At 36.1% G+C, this 27,565-nt stretch overlaps 1 protein-coding gene across 4 annotated transcripts in view; it reads left to right on the forward strand.

Annotated features, from left to right (window-relative positions):
• The window catches only part of bbs9 (Bardet-Biedl syndrome 9), a 150,298-nt gene that overhangs the window by 13,727 nt on the left and 109,006 nt on the right, over positions 1-27,565 (forward strand). For all 4 annotated transcript variants that reach the window (XM_088602054.1, XM_088602052.1, XM_088602053.1 and 1 more), the window contains 9 exons: positions 2,399-2,573; positions 4,330-4,414; positions 5,268-5,451; positions 9,322-9,451; positions 15,340-15,521; positions 17,318-17,394; positions 19,356-19,409; positions 19,874-19,976; positions 26,411-26,515. In XM_088602054.1, the coding sequence (XP_088458180.1) occupies positions 2,399-2,573; positions 4,330-4,414; positions 5,268-5,451; positions 9,322-9,451; positions 15,340-15,521; positions 17,318-17,394; positions 19,356-19,409; positions 19,874-19,976; positions 26,411-26,515 (1,095 nt within the window). The remainder of the gene's footprint in view (positions 1-2,398; positions 2,574-4,329; positions 4,415-5,267; positions 5,452-9,321; positions 9,452-15,339; positions 15,522-17,317; positions 17,395-19,355; positions 19,410-19,873; positions 19,977-26,410; positions 26,516-27,565) is intronic.

The raw sequence follows: 27,565 nt of genomic DNA on the forward strand, positions 1-27,565 counted from the left end.
GATGTCACATAGGGGAGATTAGCACTTCGTAGGATGTGTAAGAGGTGGTCAGTAGACCAGGGTGTTGCAGTTGTAAGCATTATGTATAAGAGGAGACAATTAGTAAGGCGTAGTAAGACTTGTGGAGGTTAAGGTAACTACCGTCTTTGAAGCCTTTGTTATTGTTTTGTGATTTGGGGCTGCAGTCTTATTGTGGAATAACAGCTGAGCTGTCCTGACTGTTATAAAGAGGGCAGTCACAAGTTTAACTAGAGTTCAGCAGGGCCAGGGTTTGTGTTCCTTCATTGGCAGCATCTTGAATCTGGAAAACTCTTCATTATTGCCCGGTAACCACCTGGACTTCTGCGTAGTGTAACACTAGTTGGATTGGAGCTTGTGTGAAGGTCTCCTGAGCCATACTACCTCAGCTGGTGATCTTTCAGAAGTAATGCAGTTACTCTGCAATTGCAAAGTATGTGTTATATTGTAAAGTACGTTATTAACCCTGCGTATCATTATTAAATTGTTAAAAACGAAAAAGCCAAAAAAAGACCTTCTAAGGTTAAGTAAGAACAGCTCAGAAATTAGAAAATTAACAGTATTATACAGACCAATTTTTTCATTTGTTAAAGCACTGTAGAATAGCATAAAGCAGGAAAGAAATGAATTCATATGGAAAAGTGCATGTGAGGAACTACTTCATTTTAAGCACTTTAGATACTCGTTGGTTTGAAAGTATTGCTTTTTTGAAAATATTGGTTTAATATTCACAATTGGTATGAAAATAAGAAATGTTATCTTTACTTTGTTCAGTTTGTCTCATTTTGGTATTTGGCTGTTTTACTGCCACATCGATTATTAATACAGTGTATACTAATTATTAGTAGCTTTTAACTTTCCTGTGCTTTTGTGTGAGGTGAGGAAACTTAGTTAGGTTTAAGTTTCACGTGAAATGATAGTTCATAAGGGCTTGCTTAGCTACAGGGTGGCCCAGTCCAAGTCCTGATATAGCAGTGTTCTTTGTTTTAGAGGGGTTGCTGGTGGAATGCCACGACACACATTGAATGAAATCTGTCTGGTGTAATATTACATTCAATGTTATAGAATAGGGCGTTACACCATAATCAGAAGCTAGGAACGGCTGATCCCAGGGAGAGGTATCTAAGGAACCACAGATCTGTTTGATTTTGAACAAAATATCTGACCATAGGTGGCACTGATAAAAGAAGTGGATGCAGACATCTTTTAGGCCCGTCCTGTAGACAAATAAACTACCAAAACAAACTTGCAAGACCACCAATAAATAACCTGTATTTAAGGATAGGCTTTTAGAAAATTGTTTCATTCTGGACTGTGTGGCTAACTGACTTGTACTTTGCCGTTTTTCTTCTGGGATACTTTAGTACATGTGGATTAAAATACTGCTTAACATACATGTATGTTGGTTTTTAAAGGGGCATATACCTTTTTTAATTCTATTTTTTTTGTGCAATTAGCACAGCACATGAATGGGAGCTGTTCTTACAGTCAAATAGTTGGCAGTCACCTACATAGCTGAGGAAGGAAGTTTTGTGAAACATGTAAGCTTATTTGCTTTAGCTTTGTTGATGTTCAGTTTCCTTATTCAGAACCACATATCTGTGTTAACACTTAAAACCAAGAACTTTTCCTTAAATAACATTAACATGCTCATTAAGCAATAGAATCCATCTGTTATTGAACCGTCTAGAATGTATTTATGTGCACTATTGATTTTTGTACATTATTTTTATTCATCAGGCCACTCTACTTCAGTAGCATTTAGATCTAGAAACGGAATAAGAAAATATATATGTTTTATATTTTTGCATGCAAAAATACAGAAAGTATAACTCAGGACAGCAGCAAATAGTGTGATTAAAATGTGCTTGCTTTGAAAATGTTATTAGAGTGGAAATTCTTTTACAACTCTGCAAAAACACTTTTTAATGGAGTTTGATATTCATGATGCTTTCGGCATTTCGTGCATGATATCTGTGACTAGAAATATTTCTGACTGGCTCCCTGATATTCATGGCAGGGGACATTTACAGACTCCCATGTCACTTGATCTCAATCCCGCTAAAAGTGTGTTTGATTTTTACCTGTTGGGATACCAGAAATATCAATTATTCTAGGACGAGCTTTGCCTTTTTTGAGGAAGTAAAAGCATAAATTGATCAACACTAATTTGCCTGTCATGTTTCAGAGGGCATGGCATAATGTAACTTTTTCTCCTGTGCAATACTGTAAGACAAGAAAGCAGTTTCAAAGGCCCACTGAAACATTCTTTGTTCAATTTAGTCATTGGGAGCTCATTTGGAAACGATTGGGCAGCTAGGCATCTAAGAAATCACAAATCAGTATAATAAGTCAAATAAATGTGTTTTTTTTTCTTGAGGTCACCACTTTATTTGCATACAGTCCATGGATGGGATGCTGATGTTCTTCGAGCAGGAAAGCTATGTGTTTGGCAGGCTCTTGCCCGGTTTCCTTCTGCCAGGTCCGCTGAGCTACTGTGCTCGCACTGACACCTTCATCACGGTTTCCTCCACAAGACAAGTTGAGAGCTACAAGTACGTATATTCAATAGGTATTAAGAGAAAAATAAACATGATTTAAAAATATCAGAGAGCATTTGTCAGTTAATCCTTACATCATGTTTGAGGTATGTTGGTTGGGGTTTCCTTTCGTCTGTGGGACTCTGACAAGTTGCCTTTCAGTACTTTACCATCAATAGTTCTTTTTTTGTACTGTGTGGGAAACTGGTCCGAAGACTATATATTATATCATTTAATATAGCGGGACTTAGAGAGAGAGCAAAGAGGTTATTATGTCCAGTGTTATTTCCTTGCTACTTACTGTAGTAGGATCAGTTTCTTAAGATCATGTCTTTAAATACTTATGTGGTGAAGAAAATGGTTTGCCATTTTCATTTTTTAGCCAAGAACCACATCCGCAATATTTAAGATTAAACAGAAAGCAAGAAGCTAAGACGGGTAAAAATAGCGATATTGCATACTGCATAATGCAAACTCACTGTTATCATATCCTTGGATATTTCTACAGCTGAGCTTCATTAGAGACATGATAAGGGGAAAGTTTTCACTTTCTAATTAAAATTCCACTCTGATGCTTGTGTTCTCAAATTGTTTATTTTCGGAGTTGTAAATCATTGTTTTAACAATAATAAAGGTAGCGTTTTATTTAAAACACGTGGGATATCAAGATCTGTCTACCCAGATCAATATGAGGCAGCAAATCCTTAGGCTGCAATTTAAATAAGCACCATAAGATTGCTTATATAGGAACTCTGACTTGTTTTAGCCATAGATTGGCTGATCATTTAAATTCTTGGTGGATCTGCACGGCTACATCTTGAAATGGATATAGTGCAAGCAAGGGGAAGTCCAGTCCTTGGAGCATGAGGATATTCTGGTTTTCATTCCACCTCCATTTATTTTATTTTTTAAATCTGGAGCTGTTTTGATGAGTGCGTTCTTCAAGGTACATATTTCAATAAATGTACAGTGTGTAAAATTGTCTCACGTCAAAAGAAATGTGGAAAGTCTTGTTATTTATGTAACAACGGGTAACAATTATTTAAAATAAGCCATATTCTAATAAGGATATGTACACATACTGTATTTCTTACGATTAACAACATTTTTTTCTGCTGAACATTTTGAATGTAATCTCTTTAATGTGAGGTAATATGGAGTTGTAATGTATGAATGCACTGTTTCATTTATATACCTTCCATACAAATAGGGTTCTTCTGTTTCTTCTAGCAGGAAGTATTAACAGTGTTGAGTGATACTCCATTCCTATTCATACCATCCGCCATGGCACCCATCCAGTTAAATTACTTCCTGATTATGATTGTTGAAATGAAATTAAATTGCAATTTCGGTAATCATTCTATGCCTGACGTTTGAAAATCTATCCTGTGTCGAATATTTTAAGAATCCAGTTTGCACAGTATGTGCGGTGTAGCGTGGGCAAGGTGGCATGATAGTTGTGCTGCTGTCTAACAGCTCTTGTGTCCTGGGCTCATAAGAAACGAGGTTAAAAACAAGAAGAAGCCAAATGGCCCATTTCAGCCATTTGGTATTTAGTAGCTTATTAATCCTATGACCTCGTCTAGCTGTTTCCTAAATACAGAATTCTAGGATTATAAAACAGAATTTAAGCCCTTACCATCAGCCTGTTTTATATTAGCCTACTCCCACCGTTTATTATAAAGTCACAATTGTTTTGAAATGTAATTGTTATGGAGGAAACGCATTTTAAGAGTTTTGGTATTTAGAAACACATTTTTGTTCGGCACAGGTACCAAACACTTGCTGTTGCCACAGATGCTGATACCAGGAAAGAATCGGAACAGCAAAAAGTTGGCTCAGGGAAAAGACTGGTGGTAAGTGTGGCTTATAAATCTGATCAGACACTCGGGCAGGACAGCAAAGCTTTTGGCACGGAAACCTTTTATCAATGTTCTCCAGAACGTGTCTGATGCACAAATAGGAATTGTACTATAATATTTAAGATGATTTTATTAATGATTAAAATAATAACTCCTTATGGGCACTTTTAATGCAACATTATCAGCTTGTCTCCATGGATTTTTGCACTCATTTAGAAATATGCAGGTATGTGTAGCTTTGGTTCTTTATGTAAGGTACTCCCTCAGCATTTGTCCTCCAAATCAAAGATGGAATTCTTGAAAAATGTATATCGCGTACAGTGTCTACCAGATTTCCAGATGTAGTCATTTCCGCCCGTGAAAAAAGAATAAACATCAGAAAAACACCCGAGAAAGAAATGATTGGATATTGTTCTGAAGAAAAAAAACAAAAATGTCATCCTGTAATCTTTATGGAACACAGTGAAGTTATGTGTGTTATAATTGAAATTCACTTAGAATGCAAATATCACATTTAACTACATCCCCACAGTTAGTGTTATATAAATCCTCCTCTGACAGGAATTACAAGACGGCTAAAGAATTGGGCTAGGTCCTTCGGACCCTATGGTTTTCATACGCGCTGCCTGCTTGCAAGTATAATAGGCCTCTTGTGCGGCCACATTTATCAGTCTTCTTTCCTGTAGTACAGGACAGCCAGAAGGCGCCTGTTTAAATACAGTCTTCTGGAATCTCTTCTGGATCTCACCCTCTTGTGGTATTTTGGTTGGGCAATATAGATATTGCCATATATGACATATATGTAGTTAAATGCTATTTTTATTGAACCCCTTTTGTTTTTCAATAGGCAGACTGGACTCTAATGATTGGAGAACAGGCTCTGGATATATGCATTCCTTCCTTTAATCACTCAGCTTCCACAATATTTGTCTTGGGAGAGAGGAACTTATACTGTTTGAAGGACAATGGTCAGATCCTCTTCATGAAGAAACTGGAGTACAATCCAAGTTGCTTCCTTCCATATGCGTCAGGTGTGTAACACTGCATGTATTTTCAGGTGCAAGTGAAAAAAAAAACTGTTTATATCATCCTTTTCAGGTGATATAAATAAACCCAAAGAGTGTTTATTTATGAAAATGTAGGTTTTGAACTTTTCACTGTTGTTTTTAACCTCATTGAGTTGTTTATTCATTGTGCTGTGGCTCCTATTTATTTTACATTTTTGTTCCAGATTTTCTTTTCTCAGTTTGGAGTGTTCGGATTCATATTTAAGCATATCATTGATGGTAAACACATTAAAGCAAAGAGATAACAGAAATGAGAACTATTTATTACTCTTCTAATTAAGTCAGGCACTGTGCGGTAACCGTCAATAATTAACATAAATTTGAAGATCCCCTGTTATTGACTTGAATTGCTGTATGATTTTCAGCTCACAGTTTTCCATTTTAAGCCTAATAAGGTCCAGAGTTCAGTTTAAAATACCATTTTAGCCCTAATCTAGGGCTCTCTACAAAATTGTAATATTTAATTTATTAAATATCATCTATATGTTCTCTATATTGTAAGATGCCAAAGACACATCTTACATTTTTTATATACTGGGCATCAAAAAAGAAGTTGAGCACTCTATGCATGTACCTTTTTTAGCAAGATTACATTCATCAAGCAAGTTTGATCATTCATGACTGGCTATGATAAGCTGATTGATAACTGATTTTGCACGAACACTGAATCACTTCATTAGTGACAGATTTGATTGAGCGTACTGTAGGTGGTGAGATTTTTTTTTTAACTTGCTGAATGTCAAGTCTGTTAAAAATCGAGAAAAAAAGGCAGAAATATAACCATTATGCCCTGCTTATTGGGATAATACTTTTGTGTCATCGGTATGTTGGAGGCAAGACTGATTCATTGTGCCGGTGCTCACTGTCTGCATTGTTAACAGCCAGCAATTTCTAACTGCGCAAGATATTTACAGCCAAATGCCATCTGTCCATGAGAGGCCACAATCTGGGAGACCATGAGCCATTACACTTTGCTAAGTTCTGCATATAATTATGCTTCATTTTCATGATTTTCACACTGCGTTCAAAAGGGCCAGAACAACTTGCTCATGAGCAGTTTGACTGCGAGGAGGCAGCTGAACTGTCATTGTCGGTAGGTCAGGCTGAGGCATAGTGTTCTCCAATGTTCATTGCTGCATCAGAATGAGGTGGTGTGGGCAACTCTTAGTTTAATCAAGTCCCCTTCGGCGATGTTTAGGTTTCAGGCCTGTATGCTAGTTGTTGTGAACATCCATCTGTCCATTTTCTAGCGGCTACGTCTAACCAGGGTTATGGAGGAGCCCTGGCAAGCATTAGGAGCAAGGCAGGATACACCCTGGATTGGGATGCCAGACCATCGCAGGGCGCACATAAGCACAAACACGCGCACACTCACAGTAGGCCTAATTTTCTCAGAAGCCAGTTAATCCAGGTGGATCTTTAGCCCCAGAGCCACAATAATGCTCACCATTATGCCACCATGCTGCCTGTACTGCAGAATGTCCCAGTTGAGATTGAGGCAGGAGTCTGGTTTCTGCACTGCTTGTGGTTAGTTGATGGCAACCTGACTGCATGGTGCTACAGGATATTGAGTGCTTTCTGGGACATCCCTAGCTATCCTTCCTGTAGGCTTATCGTGACCTGACAAAGGTTTAGCAGGGCAACACGTGCTCACGCTGCATTTGTCACAATGGCTTTCTTCTGAGATAAGAATGTGATAGTTATGCTACAGCCAACCTCTCGCCAGACTTGAGCACCTTTGAACTTTTGCAAGATGAACTGGGACAACATATGGCATTTGAGTATTCAGAGACCGGGGAACAGGACTTGCTCATCTGGTTTCTGTGAGAGGAGTGGGCCAGAATTTCACAAGACAGCATTTTTGTATTGCCTCCAGTGGTGGTCACACGGTATTAACTTGTGACTTACACAGCAGACACCTGTTGATGACAAATGTTTATCAGCATAATAAATTTACCTATGTGATGCCTGCTCGATACAATGTCAGTATTCTTGCTACAAACAAGACAGTCCTTTTTCTGATATCCTGATACCTGTGCTTCTTATGTAGTTATATGTGCAAAGTGTATCTGATGCTCCCCATATACAGTATACTCTCACACAACAACCATTATTATTCACACCTGTTCTTGAAGGACAGTCTTTGGTTGCTGAGATTACAGAACCAATATGTGATTTTTAAAGTTTTGTTTTCAGATATACTCCTTTTTTAAAAATAATGATAAACAAATTGATTCAGACAGCTGTCCTTTTTAGCAAAATTAAAGTGAACCCTATAGAATCCAGCTATAGAATAACAAAACTGTGAAAACCATAAAGTTTAGGTTTTAATCACAGAGTATTTTAATGGTTTTAAAGTGATTTGTAACATGTGTGAATACAGGCAGTGTGATGGATTGCTTCTTCTTAGCCGTCCTTCCCCATTCATAACAGAAAACATTACGTGCAAATATTTGGAGCAAAAAAAGTAATTATTTTAGTTATAGACTTTGGTCATTGAAAGCATATTTAGAAATTGAAATGAGAAATCCCCTTCCCATAACCACAATCTGGAGGTTGCTTTAAGCGTTTTTGAGCCGCTCATGTTTGCTAAGTGCAAGTGTATTTTTACTAGTCATTCTGCGGCATTCATAATATTTAGCAGGTTCCTACAATCCCAAAAGAATGTCGCTTGCATGTCTGTCTTAGTTCTTTACAGTGAGTGATAATGACTAAGTTTATCCGCGCTTTATAATCAGGCATGTTTCTGGCAAGATCTTCTTAAGGTGCAGTGGAATTGTCAAACCTATACCATATGTCAGATAGATATTATTACCGTTTGACCACAGAAGTAGAATCAAACAAAAGATGGTGGCTCTGTAATTCCATTTTAGGCGACTTTAAAAAGTACGCTGTTCTTTTAAGTGGTATGAACAGCGGCTACCACCTGTCATTTAAAGTCACGTCAGTGTGAGCTTGCACACCAGGCCTTTAGATCTAACCACAATTGCAGGCTTTGATAACAGTACATTCGGTATCAGGTTCATGGTCTTCATTATGACGGATTGTGAAAATGTAGTTCGTTCGTGTTCCAGTGTGTCAAGCCTTACTAGAATCTGCATTAATCAACAGTACTAGACTGGGAAGGGTTTATTGGCGTGATGTATAGGTTTGTAAATGTGTGCATCACGCACACTACCAGTGGATAGCAGATAACCAAGGGCATTTCATTATTTCGTCTTTTTAAGGCTTTATACATGCTGTCTTTTTATTTTTTTAAACCTATTTGTGGGTTTTTAACTGCTTGCAAGAAGGAGGGGAGTGTAGTGTCTGATTTCCCATCATTTAACAGTGAAGGCTGACATGTACTGTACCTATCTCATGCATTTTACTTCAGTGTTTTTTTCATGGTTGTATTAAATTAATGATATCACAATGAAACAGTTTAGACTAATTAACGAGCATGGATTAACAGTAATAGACAAAATTGTGTACAAATATTTAAATCATGATATTGTTTTGCAGACTTCTTTCTCCTAACCCCCTTAATTCCCTACTGAATCAGTGGTTATTATACCGAGAGTTTTCATAACGCAGAGCTCTTCAGGAACACATCTAACTTGTCATAGCAGAATTGAATGTACAAATAAAATTACCAAGTTGGGCAGCATCATGAAGGAACTCTTTTGTAACTAAAAAAGACAAAAAAAATTATTATCTTGAGCTGCACGTGTTTTTCTCAGACATATTAATTCCATATATTGAGAACAAAGCTGATAATGCACCTCCTGTAAATATAAATGTCAGAGTTAGCAGAATTAACGCGTGTTAAGCCTGTTTGTTTTTGTGCTCCAGTCTCCGAAGGAACGACAAACAGCCTGGTTGGTAACCACAACAACATGCTGCTGGTGTATCAGGATGTGACTCTGAAATGGGCGGCCCAGCTCTCTCATGTGCCTGTAGCCATCCGAGTGGCCAACTTCCAGTGAGTAGAACACACGGCAGCCAAAATAAGTGTCACCTTGGCTGCCTACCAACTGCACTTGAGCTGCTCGTCTTTGCGAACACGCTGTAGGCCTAATTCCCTTTTGCTGCCAGGATGGAGATTAAAGGGTTATATTTCTTTTCCATGTGTCATCCAGCAGCAATCTCGATGGGACCAGGTTAGACCAAGTTTGTCTTTCCAGTAAAGGTGAAAGCATAAACTTTCAAACATATCTGGCGACTTTAGAAGTAGATTACTTGCAGTTTAGGCCGTGGAAATACCTAATCCATAAATTTGAATTTAAATTCTTTGTAAATCATCCACATGTGGATTTGTGGCTGCGTATTATAATGTACTCAGAATTACATAGTTTATGAAATACAGACTGTCCTCTGTTTGCTGCTGTTAGCTGTAGTAACGGTACTGAAGAGTTGCTTGTGCAAAATTTTCAATAACTAAAAAAGGAATTAACAGAATTTAAGCATTGCTATATGTTTAAACTGCTAACAGAGGTAGCAACATTTAGATAATGTTCAAAATTGTCAGTGCCAGCCAAGTCTTTTTATGGCCCAATTGAGGAAAATTAAAAACAAAGCAGTACTTATACTGAAGTGTATAGAAATGTGAAATAAATGTGACGTAATGCATTCACATCTTTTATGTTGCAGAATTTACTCTAAGAAACAATTATCTTAAGTATTACCTTTGTTGTTTTAAAAAATCTAATGTCAGAAATACCTCAATTCAAACCTTTTTTAAAATTGATCTCGGTGATGGTCAGTGACTTTCTCTGGTATTGATGAGACTTTAGACCACAGAACATTGAGTGCCATTCTATACAAGGTCCCAACACGCACATGGTTTTTATACCCTTCAAATGGACTGTTTATTTAGATTCTTTCTGATCTGATAACACTTACAACTAAAGGATTGGGGAAGCGAAAATTGTCTGAAGGAGATTTCTCCATTCTTGTTCTTCATGGATGAGCTATTCCTTTTCCCAGCTCTGTTTACCTTTACCCGTAATATTACTTACACTTTAAAGAGCAAATCTGTCATCGCTGGCTAAATGAGGTTTTTGTTATAGTTCAGGACGCCTTCCATTGAGCAGAGCCTGCAACTTCATCAGTTTACATCTCTTGCGAATTCCCGTCTGCCAAAACGCGACTGAAAACACAATGCTGAAAAACTGAGCATTCTGCTCCAGCCTGCATTATCTGATAGCCCTGTCGTCTCTTCATCCACGGCAAGATTAACTTAAAAACAGAGTAAGCACCTTTAGTGCTCTTGCCTTGTTTTGCTTTCAGGTACATCCCTTCTTGTGGTAAAGGAAAGCCGTGTAGGTAGTTAAACTGATGGCACCTCAGATGACCTTTCGCTAGAGACGTTTTGTGATCTTAAGCTGAAAGGGAGTTTATTTTATCACTTTTTGGTGTGAGGTTAGGTTAAACCCTTTTTTTTCATTTGTAGTTTCCAGTTTCCTTTCAGTACAGAATCCACTCCTCCAATGTAGAAAGCTCTTTTTTTTTCCAGTGATGATGATCTGAAACCTAATTCCAGGGCTCAGATTTCTTTTTCTTTTCGCCGTTATACTTACCTTGATGCTTGTCTGTATCATAGGCCTACAATACAGAAATTCATTTTAACAGCTTTAAGAAAAAATAGGAATTATGCTTATTTATACTGTTTAATAAGATTCAGTGTTGGCCCACTTATTAATAAAACCTGAAAGCCGAAAATAATGAAGTTATAATGAAGAAAGCAGAAAATACACTTTTTTTATTTTGCGTAATTTGAAAGAAAAGTAGGTTATTGTTGAATCTTCAAACAAGACTTGCAGCTTGGATATGTGAGGAACTGTAAGGCTGTGCTGCAGATAAGGATAGTCAGGGAACAGCGTGAAAATTAAGAGGAGAAATAATTGTCCATATGCAGCAGTGCAGGAAGAGGAAAGGGATAAAGAAAGGAAAGAATGTAATGTAAACTTTGGTGTGATAAGGCAAATGAAGCTCCAAACAGCTCCAGAGTGCAGCATTGGTTTATAGATTATTATGTAGTTTTATAAATGATTTACTGCACTTCTTTACAAGATTTGTCCTGGCTGGATACATGCTTTTGTTTTGCAGTCCCTGATCAGCCTTTAGTGAGGTCCTGGGGTTTGACTTAATTTCAGATCAGGGATTTATGATGTTTTTGTCAGTTTTACTTCTGTGTTTCATTGTTTGTTTGTTTTTCCAGTTTCCACTCTGCTGGGGCGCCCAGAGCCTATCCTGGCAAGCATAGTAAATTATGAATACATTAAATGTTCTCAGTTAAAACAGCTTAATTTTCATGTGGAGGGCCGGAATAGGTTTGTGTATAACAGATAAGAACACCTTTGTATAAATCATCACACAAATTCGCTGAGCAGCTATCATCATTCAGCACCAGGTTTACCACCAGAAATCAGACTCTTTGGTCTAACTATATGAAATTGGCCCAGATGGTATAGGTGACAGCACACTGAGAAAAAAGATCATGATTATTGAAATACAAGCGTGTGTTAAAGACTGTTATGAGCTGGCGCAGACTATAATAATAATAATAATAATCATATTGATATTAATATTAATATTAATAATAATAATATAATAATAATTGCTTACACTTATATAGCGCTTTTCTGGACACTCCACTCAAAGCGCTTTACAGGTAATGGGGATCCCCTCCACCACCACCAATGTGCAATGTGCATAATGTTTTTTTTAATTGATGTCCTTTTTGTTAGTAATTCCTCCAATAATGGGTACATTTAAAACATTGAATCCACGCCTCCATAATCATGGCAAATTTCTGATTAAATGGAAAACTATAAAACAAACAAACAGTAACACCTTTAGTAACAGTAACAGTTTTGCCCTTTTAATGTGGAATTTGCAGGAAAGGTAATCTGCAGTGTAACAGTGGTCAGAACTCTCAGCGGACGTTAGGACATGACTTCCACTGACACCACTGCACCTCGCAGGTAGCCATGCTAACGCATGACACTAAATTAACTCAAAATATTGGAAAAATAAATCCTGAGATACAAAAAGTAGTTGCATACAAAGTAGTTGTATGTAGTTGTACAAAGTGGTTATGACGTATTGCCGTTTATTGTTTTTGTCGGAAAGACCCAGAATGCCGTCAGTAACAACTCTCTATCCCTGACAATATTATGCCCTCTCTGGTGATAATGGCTAAAACAGCCCAGGTTTAGTCTTCAGTCATCTGGAATCAAGGCAGGGCTGACTCTTTTACACGAGGCTTTGAAACAAGGCCCACCATTCACAGCTCTCATCATGGTTTCTGCTGTAGATATCCACTGTCGTACCCATCCTCATACTCATCTGCCCTCGCGGGTGTTCATAATTCAGTTCTGCATATGGGAGTATAAGGTTGAGTGTAAAGTTGGAAAGTTACATTTATTGCAGCTTGGTGGCAGCAGTAAGTGGTTTTCAGTTTCCCATTTTGATTTCAGCCTGGTTGGAGTCCACATTTCTTGTAATTAAATATTGGGTATATGAACTGCTGGACAAGAATATAGCACATTTATTTCCCTGTTGAGTGTTAAGTTTGCTGAGAAACACTGGAGAATATTGTGTGAAAAGGCTGCCTAGATAGATGGCCAGTTGGCCAGATGGACAAGACATCTGGACTGCCTGTGTCTAGTCCCAGAAGAGAGCAGCCAGGAGCAGTGTGTAGGGCTGCCTGGTCACTCTTTTTATGACAGCAAATAAAAGTAACAGATTGATTAGTTCTGGGGGCCACAGTGTAGGAATTTGTAAGACTATAAAATTCCTTACATCTAGGGGAAAGGAAAAAAAAGGTATTTTGTAAGATACCCATATTCTGATCTGTCATAATGCATTTGCTAAAATCATCCAAGGAATTCCTCTATAGTCATAGCTATGGTTACCATACAACATCAGAGCGAAAATGTCTTTATTACTGTCACTATAGCTTTCCCTTCAATGCTATTTGATTTCAAATTTATTTGGCTTTTTCGGCTAGGACTATACCATCAGATGTTGTTTGACCCAGCTGTATAAGCAGATACAGTGTAGACCTAGATTATACTAACACGCTGCCAACAACTTTTGCCAAGTTAAATAAAAAGTAGATTGGAGGAAAGTGTGCACGCAACATACTGTAAGTTTTATAAAATACTGAAAGGAAGTCGCTTCCTAATAATACATTTGTAAGCACTTTTTGAAAACATAAAAAAAGACTTTGCAAAGATACACTCCTCACAAATTTTATAGAAAAATCATAGATTATACTAACCTATTAAGAAGATCTACTTAAGCCTTCTTAGAGTAATAAAAATTAAATGTTAAATTTTACACAGTTAAATAATATAGTAAGATTTACCTAAATTGCTGTTAAATGTTGGGTATATGGAGGTATATGGAAGATTCTAGGAGTAACAGTTACAATTGCGGACATAAGAATTTCTTTATTTAACCATCAGAATCTCAGCAATCAACTAGCCAGTGACCTAGATTCAAAGATTTTTATTATTAAAAATCTGTTATTAATACAAAGATATTACCTTTTAGAGAAATACATAGGCATTGCAACATGATGTTGATTTCTGCTGAAATACCAATTGTATATGGTCATCCATACAAGTTATTGAAAGCATCGGGAAAGTTATTGCATATAAATACCCTAAGATATGGCAGTATGGATGCTTAAAAGATGGAATGTTTTAGTGTTAAATGGAGTTCAGTCTTGCATAATGACAAATGTGACCAACACAAAATTTGTGTTGATGGATATTAATATTTCAGTACTGCCGGGGCCCACTGCTTTGTATATTTTGTGATTTTCTGACTTCCTGACGTATAAAAAAAAGTAGTAAATGAAACATAATATTCCCTATTGTGAAGAGGCCATTTAAAAAACTGATTTCTTGGGAAGGCAGTGAGCTAGCTTGTGCAGTCGTAAAAAAAAAATAATTCTGTTTTAGATTTTCGTCCACAGGTGTTTTGGTCAGCGGTATAAAAGCCCACTGCTGCTTTGGGGTCTTTGTGATGGAATTATTGCTTCTACACTCTAAGAAGACGTGGCATCTGAAGCCAATTAAAATTTTCACAGGCTTACATTGCAGTTTTTCAATGTCTTAAGCTAGTTGGTTTCAAGAGAAACCTTTATTTGAAATTTTGAAATATCTTTACTTGATACCCATGCCTAATGCGTGGCAATTAAACCTGTCCCTCACTCATTTACGATTTCATAGCAGTGTGAGTCATGCATTTGATAAATTATGGTCTTATCAGCAGTTGACTAGGTTTGAATTTAACCATTTATATCATACCAGGAAGTGGGTGATCTTTATCTTTAGATGGGCATCATTAGTTTAGACCTGAACATTCCCAAGTAAAATAAAAGAAATCCAACAAGATTAAATTGAACTACAAATAGCATGTTTAGATGGTTCTTTAGATCTTAGAGATAAGTTGTACATCACCTTACCTTAACCTCCTTATTGGCACTCTTCTTCCTGCTTTGCCGAAGTAACGAGGAACCTGAAATAAGCTGCAGCTATCACTGCTTTGCCATTTCAACCAGTTAATTATGGCTAAAAAGGGAAGACTTATAAATCTTAACATGTAATAGGTTTATTCCATGCTGAAAAAAAAGAAGAAAGAGAACACAACGTTTCGGCCGTGGAGCCTTCTTCAGGTGTCTCACACCTGAAGAAGGCTCCACGGCCGAAACGTTGTGTTCTCTTTCTTCTTTTTTTTCAGCATGGAATAAACCTATTACTTGTTCCTTTGCAGCCTACGCATGCTGACGCAGCTCCCCACCTAAATCTTAACATGGCTACTTAATCTGATGTGATTGTATCTGCTTTCTTGCAGGGACCTGAAGGGTGTGGTGGTTACCCTGAGTTCTGAAGGTCAGCTGCAGTGCTCCTACTTAGGGACAGACCCTGCTCTTTACCAGGCTCCGAAAGTGGAGGCCAGGGAAATAAACTATGAAGAAATGGATTCCGAGATGAAAGAGCTGCAAAAGATAATCAAAGAGACATCTAAGGTGCAAGGTAATTGACTTCATCCGTGGCGGTCTATCAGCATGTTTAATTTTGTAGAATTCACAGTATTCATCCACAAGTGGATTGCTAAAGGTTGTCCTAACAGAATTGCACACAACTTAGTGTTCACTTTATTTGCTTAATTAACTAGAACTGTATCTGATCTAATGGTCCTGAGAAAGGCTTTTCAGCAGGCAGAACATCTGTAGTGTTTCAGACTTTTATAAGGGCTAGCTTTCTAATACCTTTTTTGATTATTGATTAGTTCAGCCACTAATGAAATCCTAACTACAGATGCTGCATAATTAACTATTAACCTTAACTTCTCAGAAAGACTGTGTTAAAACAAATGATATCTATTCAGTAAAACTAAACTCCAAGACCTGACATATTTTCTCAACATAACATTGAGGAATTTCGTGACTAAAATTATTTCCCCTAGTTTTTCATAAACCGTTGGGATTATATTGCTGCGATACACTTTCCTGCAAAATATAACAAAATAAACCTCCCAGATGGATGGTTTTCTGTGATAATAAATCTGATACTGTGGCCCATTTATCCCATGACCATTGCCCCAGTTACACTCACTATAAGTCTGTTGACTTCACCTGTTCTGAAGCTGCAAGGTAATCCCTGTGGGGTTAAACTGTGCTAAGTATCCCAAGAAAATATTAATCACTGGTTGGTGTTAGTGTTTGGAAAAGATATTTCAAACTTCAAAGAGTGCCTAGAATAACAACTGAAATGCTGATTTGCAGCTTTGTGAACCTTGCACTGATGGTACATTACATTCGTACGAAGAATTTATTTACTCATCTGATACACAGGATGAAAGTGACTCGCTCTGTGAGAGCTGTTACAGCAGTAAGTTGTTGACTATGGAATTCTTACAGCATCGTCTTACCAGAATTACATTGTTAACAAGGCAAAACGCATTCTAGACCTCTAAAACTGTACCAGTTAGAGGTTACGATACACTCTGTTTTATTAATAAGGCATCGTCCTTCATGTGGATATGCACAATTGAAATAATGAATAGTACGGTTTACCAGAACACAGTTTTAAGGGTTGTAATATAGTGTAAGCATTGTATACAGATTGTTACATAATTATGTATTTCCCAAAATAAATGTAAATGAATGCGTATAAAGAAAGGAAACGAACTTTTGGTAATCTTCAAAGCAGTAGCTCCCATGATCGGATGTAAAACATGCACTGCTTGCTGTGGATTGCGTACGTTTTTATGGTTAATTTGATGTATCCTTATTTCTGTATGTTTTTAGAAGAGTGAGGTTTATTTCTTTTGAAACCGTACAGGGTGATGACATAAGGTTTTTGCGTCCTCTCTGCTGCTGGCTGGAGGGGAAGAATCCTTAACCATTCAGAGGGCTGAAGGATTTAATATCTGTTTTTGTAAAAAAAAAACTTGCGTAGCTCTTGAGCTTTTGCATTAAAATATGGATAGAACCTATGTCAGGTCTAGTCTTATTCATGGGTTGTTGTCCAGATGCTTCAAAATGTATTTTGCAGTCCTTCAGTTTCTACAGTATATCTCTCCCTTACTTGGATGCACTGCCTTTTCCCAGCATCCCCTTTTTATCCGCGTCTAATGCTCTAGAACTAGTGTGAAATTAGACCAAAACGTTCAGCAATAATTGCTTTGTAGTTGGGGAAGGTCCCCAGTGGTAATATTGCAGAGAGTGTAAGAGTAACAAGAAGTAACCGAAGAAAGAGTATATTCAAAATATTGTCTGGATGCACCTGAGTGCTTGTACATTATCACTTTTGCCTTTTTTTTGCAGACATTTTGCCTAAGGCTGACAAAGAAGATGATTTGACAATAACACCCTCCATCTCTATTAACATGGACACGGTGTCTGTAAGTGAACTCATTAATATCGCCGTATAAACGTGTAGAAAATTAACTTACTCACACCTGTGTTTAATTTAGAGTTCATTTTTCCAGTTCAGCTTAATTTAAAGTGAGTAAAGAATTAAAACGTGGTTTCTTTTTTTGAAAAGATTGATAGTTTTTTTCTGAAATCTGTTGTCCAAAAGGGCTGAGCTATGTAATATTTCCAAAATCAAGTTTTTCTAAGTGCATATTAACATACTACTTGTTTCAATCCCGAAATTGCCACCGTCGTGTGAAATGAATCTGTTTTTTAGGCAGATCATCATTGTTGATTTCTCTTTACTTACTGTAAAGCAAATTATACACTACAGTGTCTGCCATACGTGAGTCATAGTTTCAAGTATTTTTAATTAAATGCGGTTTATTTTAGCCTTTGGCAGACATCCAAAATCAGTTCAAACGTGTATTGGTGACATGGTTCTTTGTTTTTTAATTAAAACAACCAGACTAGTCAAACACATCCAATGTAAACTACCAGTCACAATAATATACTTTTGTGAATGTCTTACAAAGATATAATATCCCCTTAATAAATAAAAAAACATTGCCCCTTTTTCCAGATATTTCATTTTACTGGTGCACATTATATACTGGATATCAGTTTAGCGTGATCTATACTGTATATATGCAACTATATAATTGTCAAAACGTTCTTTAAAAGTAGTGTAAATTGGTGGCATGTACTGTATTTCTGCTACTCCATTCTTAGATCCACATTTGATGCATAACAGTCTAAGTGATGCTTAAGAGCCACATTTGTGCTTGACTGGCTTGTGGTATTTGAAATGTGTGCCAGCAAAATAATAAAACGTGATATAAAAATAAAAACAGGTGGCTATATGACCTACTGATGAGGTTTATACTGTATACACCTATTGATATAAATCTAGATACATTTTTTTTATTTCCTTACTTCTTACTTGATAGGGTCTGCAATAGTTTAATATAATTTGATTTCTGGAGAACAATTCTAAACACAGTTGATCCTCCTGAGAGACCAAACCACATCTTAGAACACGATCTTGTTACAATACCTCCAGCATAGGTAGCAGCCTGTTTAGTTGTACAGCCATTTAGAAAAATATGTATTCTAAATAAAGAAAATGAGCAACAACAGAATATTGATCTGTATACAGAGTTGAAATCTGACATTTTTGTAAAGAAATCTAATCATATTAAATCATTCAAATCCAGATCCCGACAAAGGTATTTAACATGACTTTGATATGTCGGTGTGAGCCCTTTAAGGCTGCGGATTTTTTCATTTCCTAGTTTGCTTGGCATTGCTTATTTTTATTCAGCTTTTATCTATTTCGAATTATCACTGCCCTGCTGTTTCAGTCAGATTAGTCTTTGAAAAGGCATTCTGATTTTCACCTGGAATACGCATTTTAAGCAGAAGCAGATTTAAGCTACACACATGCAGTATTAAGGGGCAGTGTGCCATGTAGTTGTTCTTAAATAGCCGATTTTGGTATTTGTTTTTGTAATCATCAGGACACACAAAGGTAACATGCACCCACACAATAGAATATACAAAAGAAAAACAACAGGAATACATCACATGGTGCTCTCAGGAAACTTAGGAACATAAAATTTTACGAAACAGTGCGTAACTTTGTTTCTTTTTTTATTTTGTAGCTGATTGATGGTTAGTTAATTGTCTTGGTTACCAAAACAATTGTCATTGCTTTGTCTGCTTTCCAACTTCAAATATTACCTGTAATTAGTAGTGTTCAGTACAAAGTTAGGCTTGATTGTAATAAGTTTAGAACTGTTGAAAAGTTCATACTGTAAAACATAAAGGAGTGCCAGCATAACAATGTATTCTTATTTTTTCACTGTGCAGAATATAAGAACAGGACACTGGTTTTGTGTAAGTTGTGGTTTTGCGGTTTTTGTAATGGTCATGGTTTCTTTTGCAGCAAGCTGCCATCTCTGAAATAGGAGGATTAACTGTCCCTTCTATCACAGTAAAGGTACTGTTTGTTTTTTCCTGAAAGGATTTACAGAAAGATGATTTCACATTTTCAATGGTATCACTGGTATCAGGATTTTGTTATGGTGTGAAACCCTACACATGACAAATAACACAAGCCAAAGAGCAGTGATTCTTTTTTAGATAGACATGCAGTCAAAGTATTTTAAGTCGTGGAATTACTAGTGAAAACAGAATGGCCTGCTTTCTTAGGCAAAAATGTGAATGATTAATTTATGAAAGGGAAGTCAAGCTATTAATCTTGTGCTCTGACTCTGAAATTGTTACTTTTAAAAAGTGAAAGTAGAATTGAACCACCTGTATTTCACATTTTGAAAAACAGTACCTTGCAAATCTATATGTGTAGCCAGAGCAGCTTTTTATATGACTAATTTGTGCCTAGGCGTTTGAAAATGCACAGTGTTATGTGGTAATATTTGATCCTTTTTCTTTGTGTGTGATCAGATCAAAGCGAAAAGCAGAGTGACAGTGCTGAATCCCAAACTGACAGTGTGTGTTCAGCCTCCTTTGGCAGTCACTCGGGAGCAGTTTGTTTTAGATTCAATGGGTAAGTGTTAAGTGACATGTGTCAGGGCTGTAGTACCTGCTGCAAAGCACAGAACTAAATAAGACATGTCAAAGCAATTTGAAATGCAAAATGTAATGATAGAACAGAAAGTACAGGTATTTCATATTCATCTTCTCATGCTTTTTCATTAAACTTTACTCAAAATAAGGTACAGTGCTCTGATAGTTCATGTACTGATGTACCTGAAACAGAGCAAATGAATATGTAGTGGATATGTTTCTCTGTACAAATACAGTAGATTTGTATTCTTATGGAGATAAATATATATTTAATTTTGTATATGAGAAAACACATACTGTAGTAGCTGGTTTTAGTGTGAACCTCAGTGAATTAATTTATTCCGAAAAAATTCTTAGCCTGTAAATGTATTGTTACATTATATTTGTATTGGCTACACTATTAATTAAATTAACGTGAAATTAATATCAAAGATGTGCTTATTAGATGAATGCAAGAGTTTTCAGGCCCCAGTCTTTTACCAGGACAAACCTGTCAACAGGCTAAAGCCTGTCGCAGAACAAACAAGCATTACTTTTTTTTTTTGACAATGATATATTGCTTTTTTCCTTAATAACTGGAGTCTAGATAAAGTAACAGTTGTAAATGCTCATAACATACATTTACATTTTTGTTACACAGAACTATTTATTTGAAAGTAAAGTCATATTTGTATCTTTTGGTGTTTATTTTTTCACAAAATTATTTCTCACTCTGAGTCTGCCCTGGATTGGGTTTGAGTGAACTTGTTTCTTCATGAATGCTGTCTATCAGTAGGTTGTCCAAACAACCTACTCTTTATTGGTTAGTGGAAGTACTGGTGTATTTTTCTGTGAAAACTGACTCAACACCCTCCAGAGTAAGTGCAGAATTATATTAGTTACAAGCCAAATTTTTTAAATTAACACCTAATGTTCACAAATGTTAATTTATGTTTCACTTGAGTTGAGAATATCAACTTGTTTTACAGCCTTTTAAACAAACTTTGAAGTGATTAGAATTTGGCAGACCCTCATGCACCTAACAGACACACTCTATTGCAGTGGCCAACTAAAATGGGATGTTTATTGGTTTTGTGTGCCCTCTCTTAGCTTCATACATGGCCTTCATTAGTATTAAAAAATAAAATAAAAAGTGTACATGTAAATTGTCAGAGTTCTTCAAAGAACACTATTGTACAACTTGACTAAAAAGTTTGACAAGTGTGTGGCCAGGTGTCGGTAGCAGTATCTTAGAAAGTAATTTTGATCTTCAACTGTTTATGCATTTTATCTGAAGCACAGAATATATCGTACTAGTTCAGTGAATCAGCCAGAAATCTGGCTTCGATATTTGCATCTAAAAGAAATAATCAAGTGTTCCAGCGTTTCCCTTTCCTCTGGCTTGAAATGATTTCATATCCAAGGGTTTGGAAAAGTGAGTGTGAAGTTACTAAGCCAGCTGTTTAGTAATAAACATGTTTTAAAATGCAAAGTGATCTCTCTATGCTTCTACTTAAGTAACTCAGCAGCTCAACTAAAATTAAAACTTGTAGAGATTAAAAAAATAAATAAATTTATAACCTCATTGTCTGTTTATTATAATCTGTGTCTAAATGTCCTGCCTTTCAGTAAAATCAGTTATCACAGTAACAGTAATCTACATTTTGCAAACTGGTACACATTTTCACAGGGCAAAGAATTATGTACTATATACCTCTTAAATGAGCAAAGTTGAAGATCTTTCCAATTAAAACATTTAGTTAACAACCATGTGCCTTGTTTTTTTATTTTCTTTTTTTTTTGCTTTATTGTTTAAATAGTTCAGATATATTAAAACGTCATCTCAAATAAAGCTTTTAGCTGGGAAAAGTCGCTGTTTTAAATTAGGGTTTTCTTCTTTTCAGATGGTGCCTAAACTCTTACATTCTAGATTCTGCAGTGTGTTTTTTGAGAAGGACTCATACAGGGTTGTTCATTTGAAAGACTTAATTAGTAATGCTAGAAGAAACCACAGTATGTCTGGTACCAAGTTCCATCTATCCATCTGTCTTCATCAGTGGCACATATAATACAATACTTTGTAAGATGTGCCTGAGAAAACACTTCATTCTGTCTATATTTAAACCTACATATAAACAGTTCTCACATTTACAGGTCAGGGGCCTCTTACTTATTCATAGTCATGTATGAGCAGATGTGGAGGAGAAATTGCACTTTATATACCTTTATTTTATAATCAAATATATATTTGTCTGAATATGCGTAATGTATGTGGAGGGAGTAATGTTTTTATAGACCGCTATGGTGTTAGAGACCTAAAATAAAAAAAACATTTAAGCAGATGCCAACAGCATTCATTCCTGTCTTGCCTTGAAGGTGTCATTCTCTACAGAGGTGGTTTTTTTAGTGCCACCATGTGGTTAAGCAGGAATGTTGCACTTTTTAAAGGGAGTTTCGGTGCTTCACACCCCATTACCTGAAATGATGATAAACAGTACTAGAATTACACTCAGAGCTTGGTTTATTTGTTCTGTTATATATCTGGCCTGTGGAATGTGATTCTGAAGTTCATCCTAAAGTACTAGGCATACTTCTACTGACTTGAGAGGCTGACATTAATATTGAAGAAGGTTAAAAGAGGTTGGAGACAAAGTGTTTCGTTTACGTGGGCAAAGAAAAGGAGCTTGGAAAAAGAGCTTATATTCTTTGTTTTTCTTCATTTAATGGTGTCAACCTTCAGTCCGGCTCCCAGTGAAAAAAACACGTTTCACACTGTTTATAAATGTGTAGAGGTATAAAGGTTAAAAGCTCGTTTTTATGCTTAATGTAGCTTCTATTGAAAATATGTGTCATCATGTCAGTTGAGTTGATGCAGCACAGGGAAAGGGCTGCAGGCAGTGTTGGATAGTGCTGTGCTGATATAGAAACTGACTGCCGCTGACTGTGATGAACAATTGAAGTTCACATACTTTGCTGTTAGAAACTTGCTGCACTATCATGGTTATTTGTGGGAAAAGTTGCCACAAATGCAGAAAGAACAAAATGTAAAGTGCTATCGTTTTTGTTTACTAATGTGCTGCTTTTGACTTCTCAGAGCTCTACTAGAATATAAACAGATGATCATTCTTTTCGTAGAAGTTTGTTTTTCTGAAGAACAGCGTTCATAAATATCTTTTTTTTTTCTATTTTGACCTGCTAATCTCCACTGTTTTTATTTTCAGATAAGAGTGTCTCCCCTTGGCATACTGAGGTTTTATCACTTATTTGATGAAATGTGGTTTTTCCCTTACAACTCTGCACACTAGGAGAAAAAAAATATTGGATTTAAATCAATGTTTTTTGGATGTACTCCAGAAAGCAAAGAAATTTCATGCACTATTCTTTGAGGCTCTTATTAAATTGGTTTTCTTATCCACTAATACCCATATAAACTATAAAGTATCTAACATATATATATATATTAGATAAAATCATCTCTAATGTCTGTGGTTTATTAGCAAAGTAATGTGTTAATTTGTGCAATATTATGTTTAAACAATTTTGAAAGAGCAGCCATTTACCCCTCTATAATATTCACAATCAATCAATCACAATCAATAAAAGATTACTCGTGATATACATGTATGTTTAAATTATAATTATTGATAAACTCTGTTTTCTTTGATAGCTTCTGTAAGTCTTACAGTCCTTACTCTCATGAAACTGAGAATGGAACAACACGTGTACAGAAAAATTATATTAAAACGTTAGTCTGAAGGTAGGGACTTATTGAATTGCAATGTGTATTGCTAGGAATTCTGTACAACAGTCTCTTTTGTTGTCCTTTCTGGTATTAGTTGTGATCAATAAACTGTTAATCTGAGCTAATTAAAATGTCTATTTAATTGATTGAATTATAGAAATTTGGTTCTTATCGAATGTTCTTCATAAAATTGATACACAGTTACAAAAGGTTATACCACAATATTTCTTCCATCAAATAAAGTGTTTAAAAATGTGTGCCATTTTACCATCGCAGTCCTTTAATGTGCACACGGATACAGACTGCAGATGAAAGATGAAGGTATAGCTGAAAAAGAGATGGCTATTGTCTTCTCTCTTTTAAGTGTAGAATATTGGAGGTTTTGTTATTATCTGAATTCTAAGGAGGAAAACATCACAAAGGAATCCTTCTTCTGTGTAAATTAAATGCTGGAAGTTTCTTAAGCTTGCTCCCTTCCTTGATGCTTAAACAGGGATCAATATAGCTGTGAAATCTGAAATTATTTAAATCCTGCAGAAAGATCCTCTCTCAAGACTGTACCTTAACACACTGCAACCTGCCGGCTAATCACTGGATGAACATTTCCCAGATGATATCTCATTAGGATCTGACCTTTATAGAAACCTGTACTTACTCCTCATCATTTTTACTTACATAGTTTCTTTTGGAGGGATGAGAAGCATGTCTTATTTATGGAAAACCTTTCCCCATCTGCCTTAAAAAGGATAGTGTGCATTTTAATTTGTCCTGAAATGCTTTTAAAATGACAGATGGTATGTCAGAAAACAAAATACTAAATGCAGTATAATTACCTATGGAAGCTCAGCGTCAGCACTGGTATGTCCTCTGAGATCTATGATATCTACACAGTGCCGTAGGTATTCCTTAACATTTCCTCAGGTGAAATGTGATCATAACTCATTCCCATTTGATTTAAGACAAAAGCTGGATGCACATTTTACCTTCATTGATGAGTAAATGGCATACTTCAACTCTGGGGTCAAGTCATGTGTCGTAGTGAGGCTCTTATGGTTTGTTTCACATCAATTCATTGGGTAATTTAAAGAATTTCAAACATTTATAACAAGAAGGTTAATATTAAAAGGCTCCTGAAAACTATCATAAAATCTTTTAGAAAAATCATTGTGTTTGCTTTATTTAGCATTGACAATGTGTATTTTTTGTGGCAATTAGTCTTTTTTTTCCTTTATTGTATTTTGTAACTTGGTTTTTAATGAGTAAGTTGTAGAAAAATGTCTTGACAAAGACAACACATTCAGGTTGCTCAGAGTAGAGGTCGGTGTGGTAAGTTTAACTATTTGGATTTGTGATCATGAGGTTAATATGAATGATAAGTGCAATAGTTACGAATATCTATTTGATCATCTCAACAAAAACATGCTGTTGTTCAATCCATTCATACTAAGTCATCGGGACATATTTCCTATATGTAAATTTGAGGGTGAATCTTGGTATTTGATTTCATTATTCATTAATGGCAAACACTGCAACCCATTTAACTTACCAAACTTTGTGTAAAGTTAAAGTCTCGTCTGGTAATTATAACCGTGGTTACTTCCTTCTTTATTATATTTCATTTATATGGTATAAATCGAAATGGTTGATTTGACTATTTCCATTTTCTGTGCTGTGGTTCTGATTGAGGTTTTCCTTCAGCTTCAGAATTGGCTGCTTTTCTTGAACAAAAGTGCTACGGTTTCCACTTTGACTTTTGACTCCAGACTCCAGACACTGAAGTCGAAGTGAGACGGGTTGATAGGATGTTCACAGCTCTTTTATGAGTGCAATCGGCAGCGGTTAAACACCCGAACAACATGAGACACCTATCAGCCAACTGTCCTAATAACTTTGCTTCTTCAACAGAGAAGTTTAAGCCTATCAATTTCTTTAATTGACCCAGGAGGTTAGAGCTGAATTGTTGAGCTGAGTTGTCAGTTCGTGTTTTGTTCATTATGAAATTCCCACATTAGACTTCACTGTTCCAATACTATTGGAGGGCACAGTATTGACTTCTCTCTGTAGTTTCATAACTTGTATGGAAGTCAGAAATTTCTGTCAGACCTTAAAACAATTACCCTGCCATCCCAGATCCTAGAAAATATACAACTTTGGCCGTTTTTACTAATTAAAGGAAGATTGCTCATTTTCTGATGTCTGAACTCATATTATTTAAAAATATCATTGGTTGCAAATGCTAGAAATATTTAGAGTATAATTTGCTTTGCTTTAGGATTTGTTGATTTTGTTTGAGAGTTAGATGTTATTGTGGAGGAAACCATACTTTTAACAACACCATTAAGGGGGTGGTAGTGGAAACTCTTTTGGTCTATTTGAAGCTTTTTTTAAATATATTTAAACAGTGCATTATTTCTTAAAACACAGCATGCACAGCTTTGTTGCAAGTTCCCCTTTTTATTTGTGAGAATAGGAATGGCCATCTTAATGAGAGACAGGCGTGCATGGCCATACGGGCAACAGCAGTGTTGATATGTTGAACTATGACCAGAACTCTTATGTCTGATTTTTTTAAAAAAGCTTTGGAAATATCTTAGTAATATAATTTCCATTATACAAACTATGAATACAGAATAAACTACTGTGTCTTATTGCTTTAAATGTGTCCTATAGATCACTTTACCACTGTTTTATAGGACCGGGATCATCTATTTTGGTGGTGTTTTCTGCTTTTCTGAATGGGGAGTACCCACCAGCTGATTTAGGAGGAGATGTGGCAGTTTCCTACAGCACACCTACAGGTCAGTCATGTCAAACCAACCAAATTGTTCCAGAAAATTTGTATTTTTAATGTCTTTTGCTTTTTGTTTAACCCTGGAACTTTGTCGTAGAATTCGTTTTTTTTTATACCAAGTGTAGCAATGTGTTACCCTTGAGTCCGTGGAAAATACAGAGTATGTGCGTTTTGTAATGTTTAAACCTCATTTGTTTGTCACAAAGTTTTCTGTCTGGAATTCAGGAGAATTTCACCAGTCTGCACAGCAAGTCCAGATATCAGTAGACTGAAGTAAAATTATTGGTCCCAAGGACAGCATTTGTGATGCAGCAAATCATTTTCATGGAAATCTGGTACTCATTCAACTATTACCTCAAGCTGAGCAGCACATTCTGCTTACAGTACATAAAACATTTCATGATGAACTACATACATTACAATGTGCTTAATTGGACTGGTGTACAGTATCCCCATTCAGGGCTTGGTATAGGAAACGGGAATAATACTGTTTTCAGAATGGTATACCATTAAGGTCTTTAACCCTTTAATGACAAGCACTGACTTCTTAGATAATCAGGGAAATATTGATCAACCTTATAAATGTATAACGTTCACTCAAGCAAAGCGCAAGAGATCTCATTTAAAACATGCAGTTATATGCACGGCACCATCAAGTTGGCTTTTGGAGCTCTTGGAACGTTCTGTGTTGCTGGGATGACTTACAGCCTCCTAGTACAAAGTCTTTTTTAAAATGTAAATTGAAGCATTTGTGCTATTGATTCCTTTGGAAAGTTTTAAGTGGAAATGATCCTAAATGACGTTAAATTTGGAATGTCGAAGAGTTTTTAGGCAGTGTTGTTGTTTCTCTACTCATAAGGCAAAAATGTCAAAGGGCCATTATTTTAAAATCTTTTCCCAGGTTTTAGTGCAAGGCTTCAAATTATAAAACCTTTCATATATTATATTGCACTAGTGAAGCTAAATTTATAATATTGTGTGCCATTGTGATCAACATGTTATGGAAAAGCTTTTGCTGCTCTGGGATCACACTAGAGAAGAGCAATGAGATGCATTC

The sequence above is a fragment of the Lepisosteus platostomus genome, chromosome 12 (genome assembly GCF_059453375.1).
Source record: "Lepisosteus platostomus isolate fLepPlt1 chromosome 12, fLepPlt1.hap1, whole genome shotgun sequence".
In the NCBI taxonomy this organism is placed as follows: domain Eukaryota; kingdom Metazoa; phylum Chordata; class Actinopteri; order Semionotiformes; family Lepisosteidae; genus Lepisosteus; species Lepisosteus platostomus.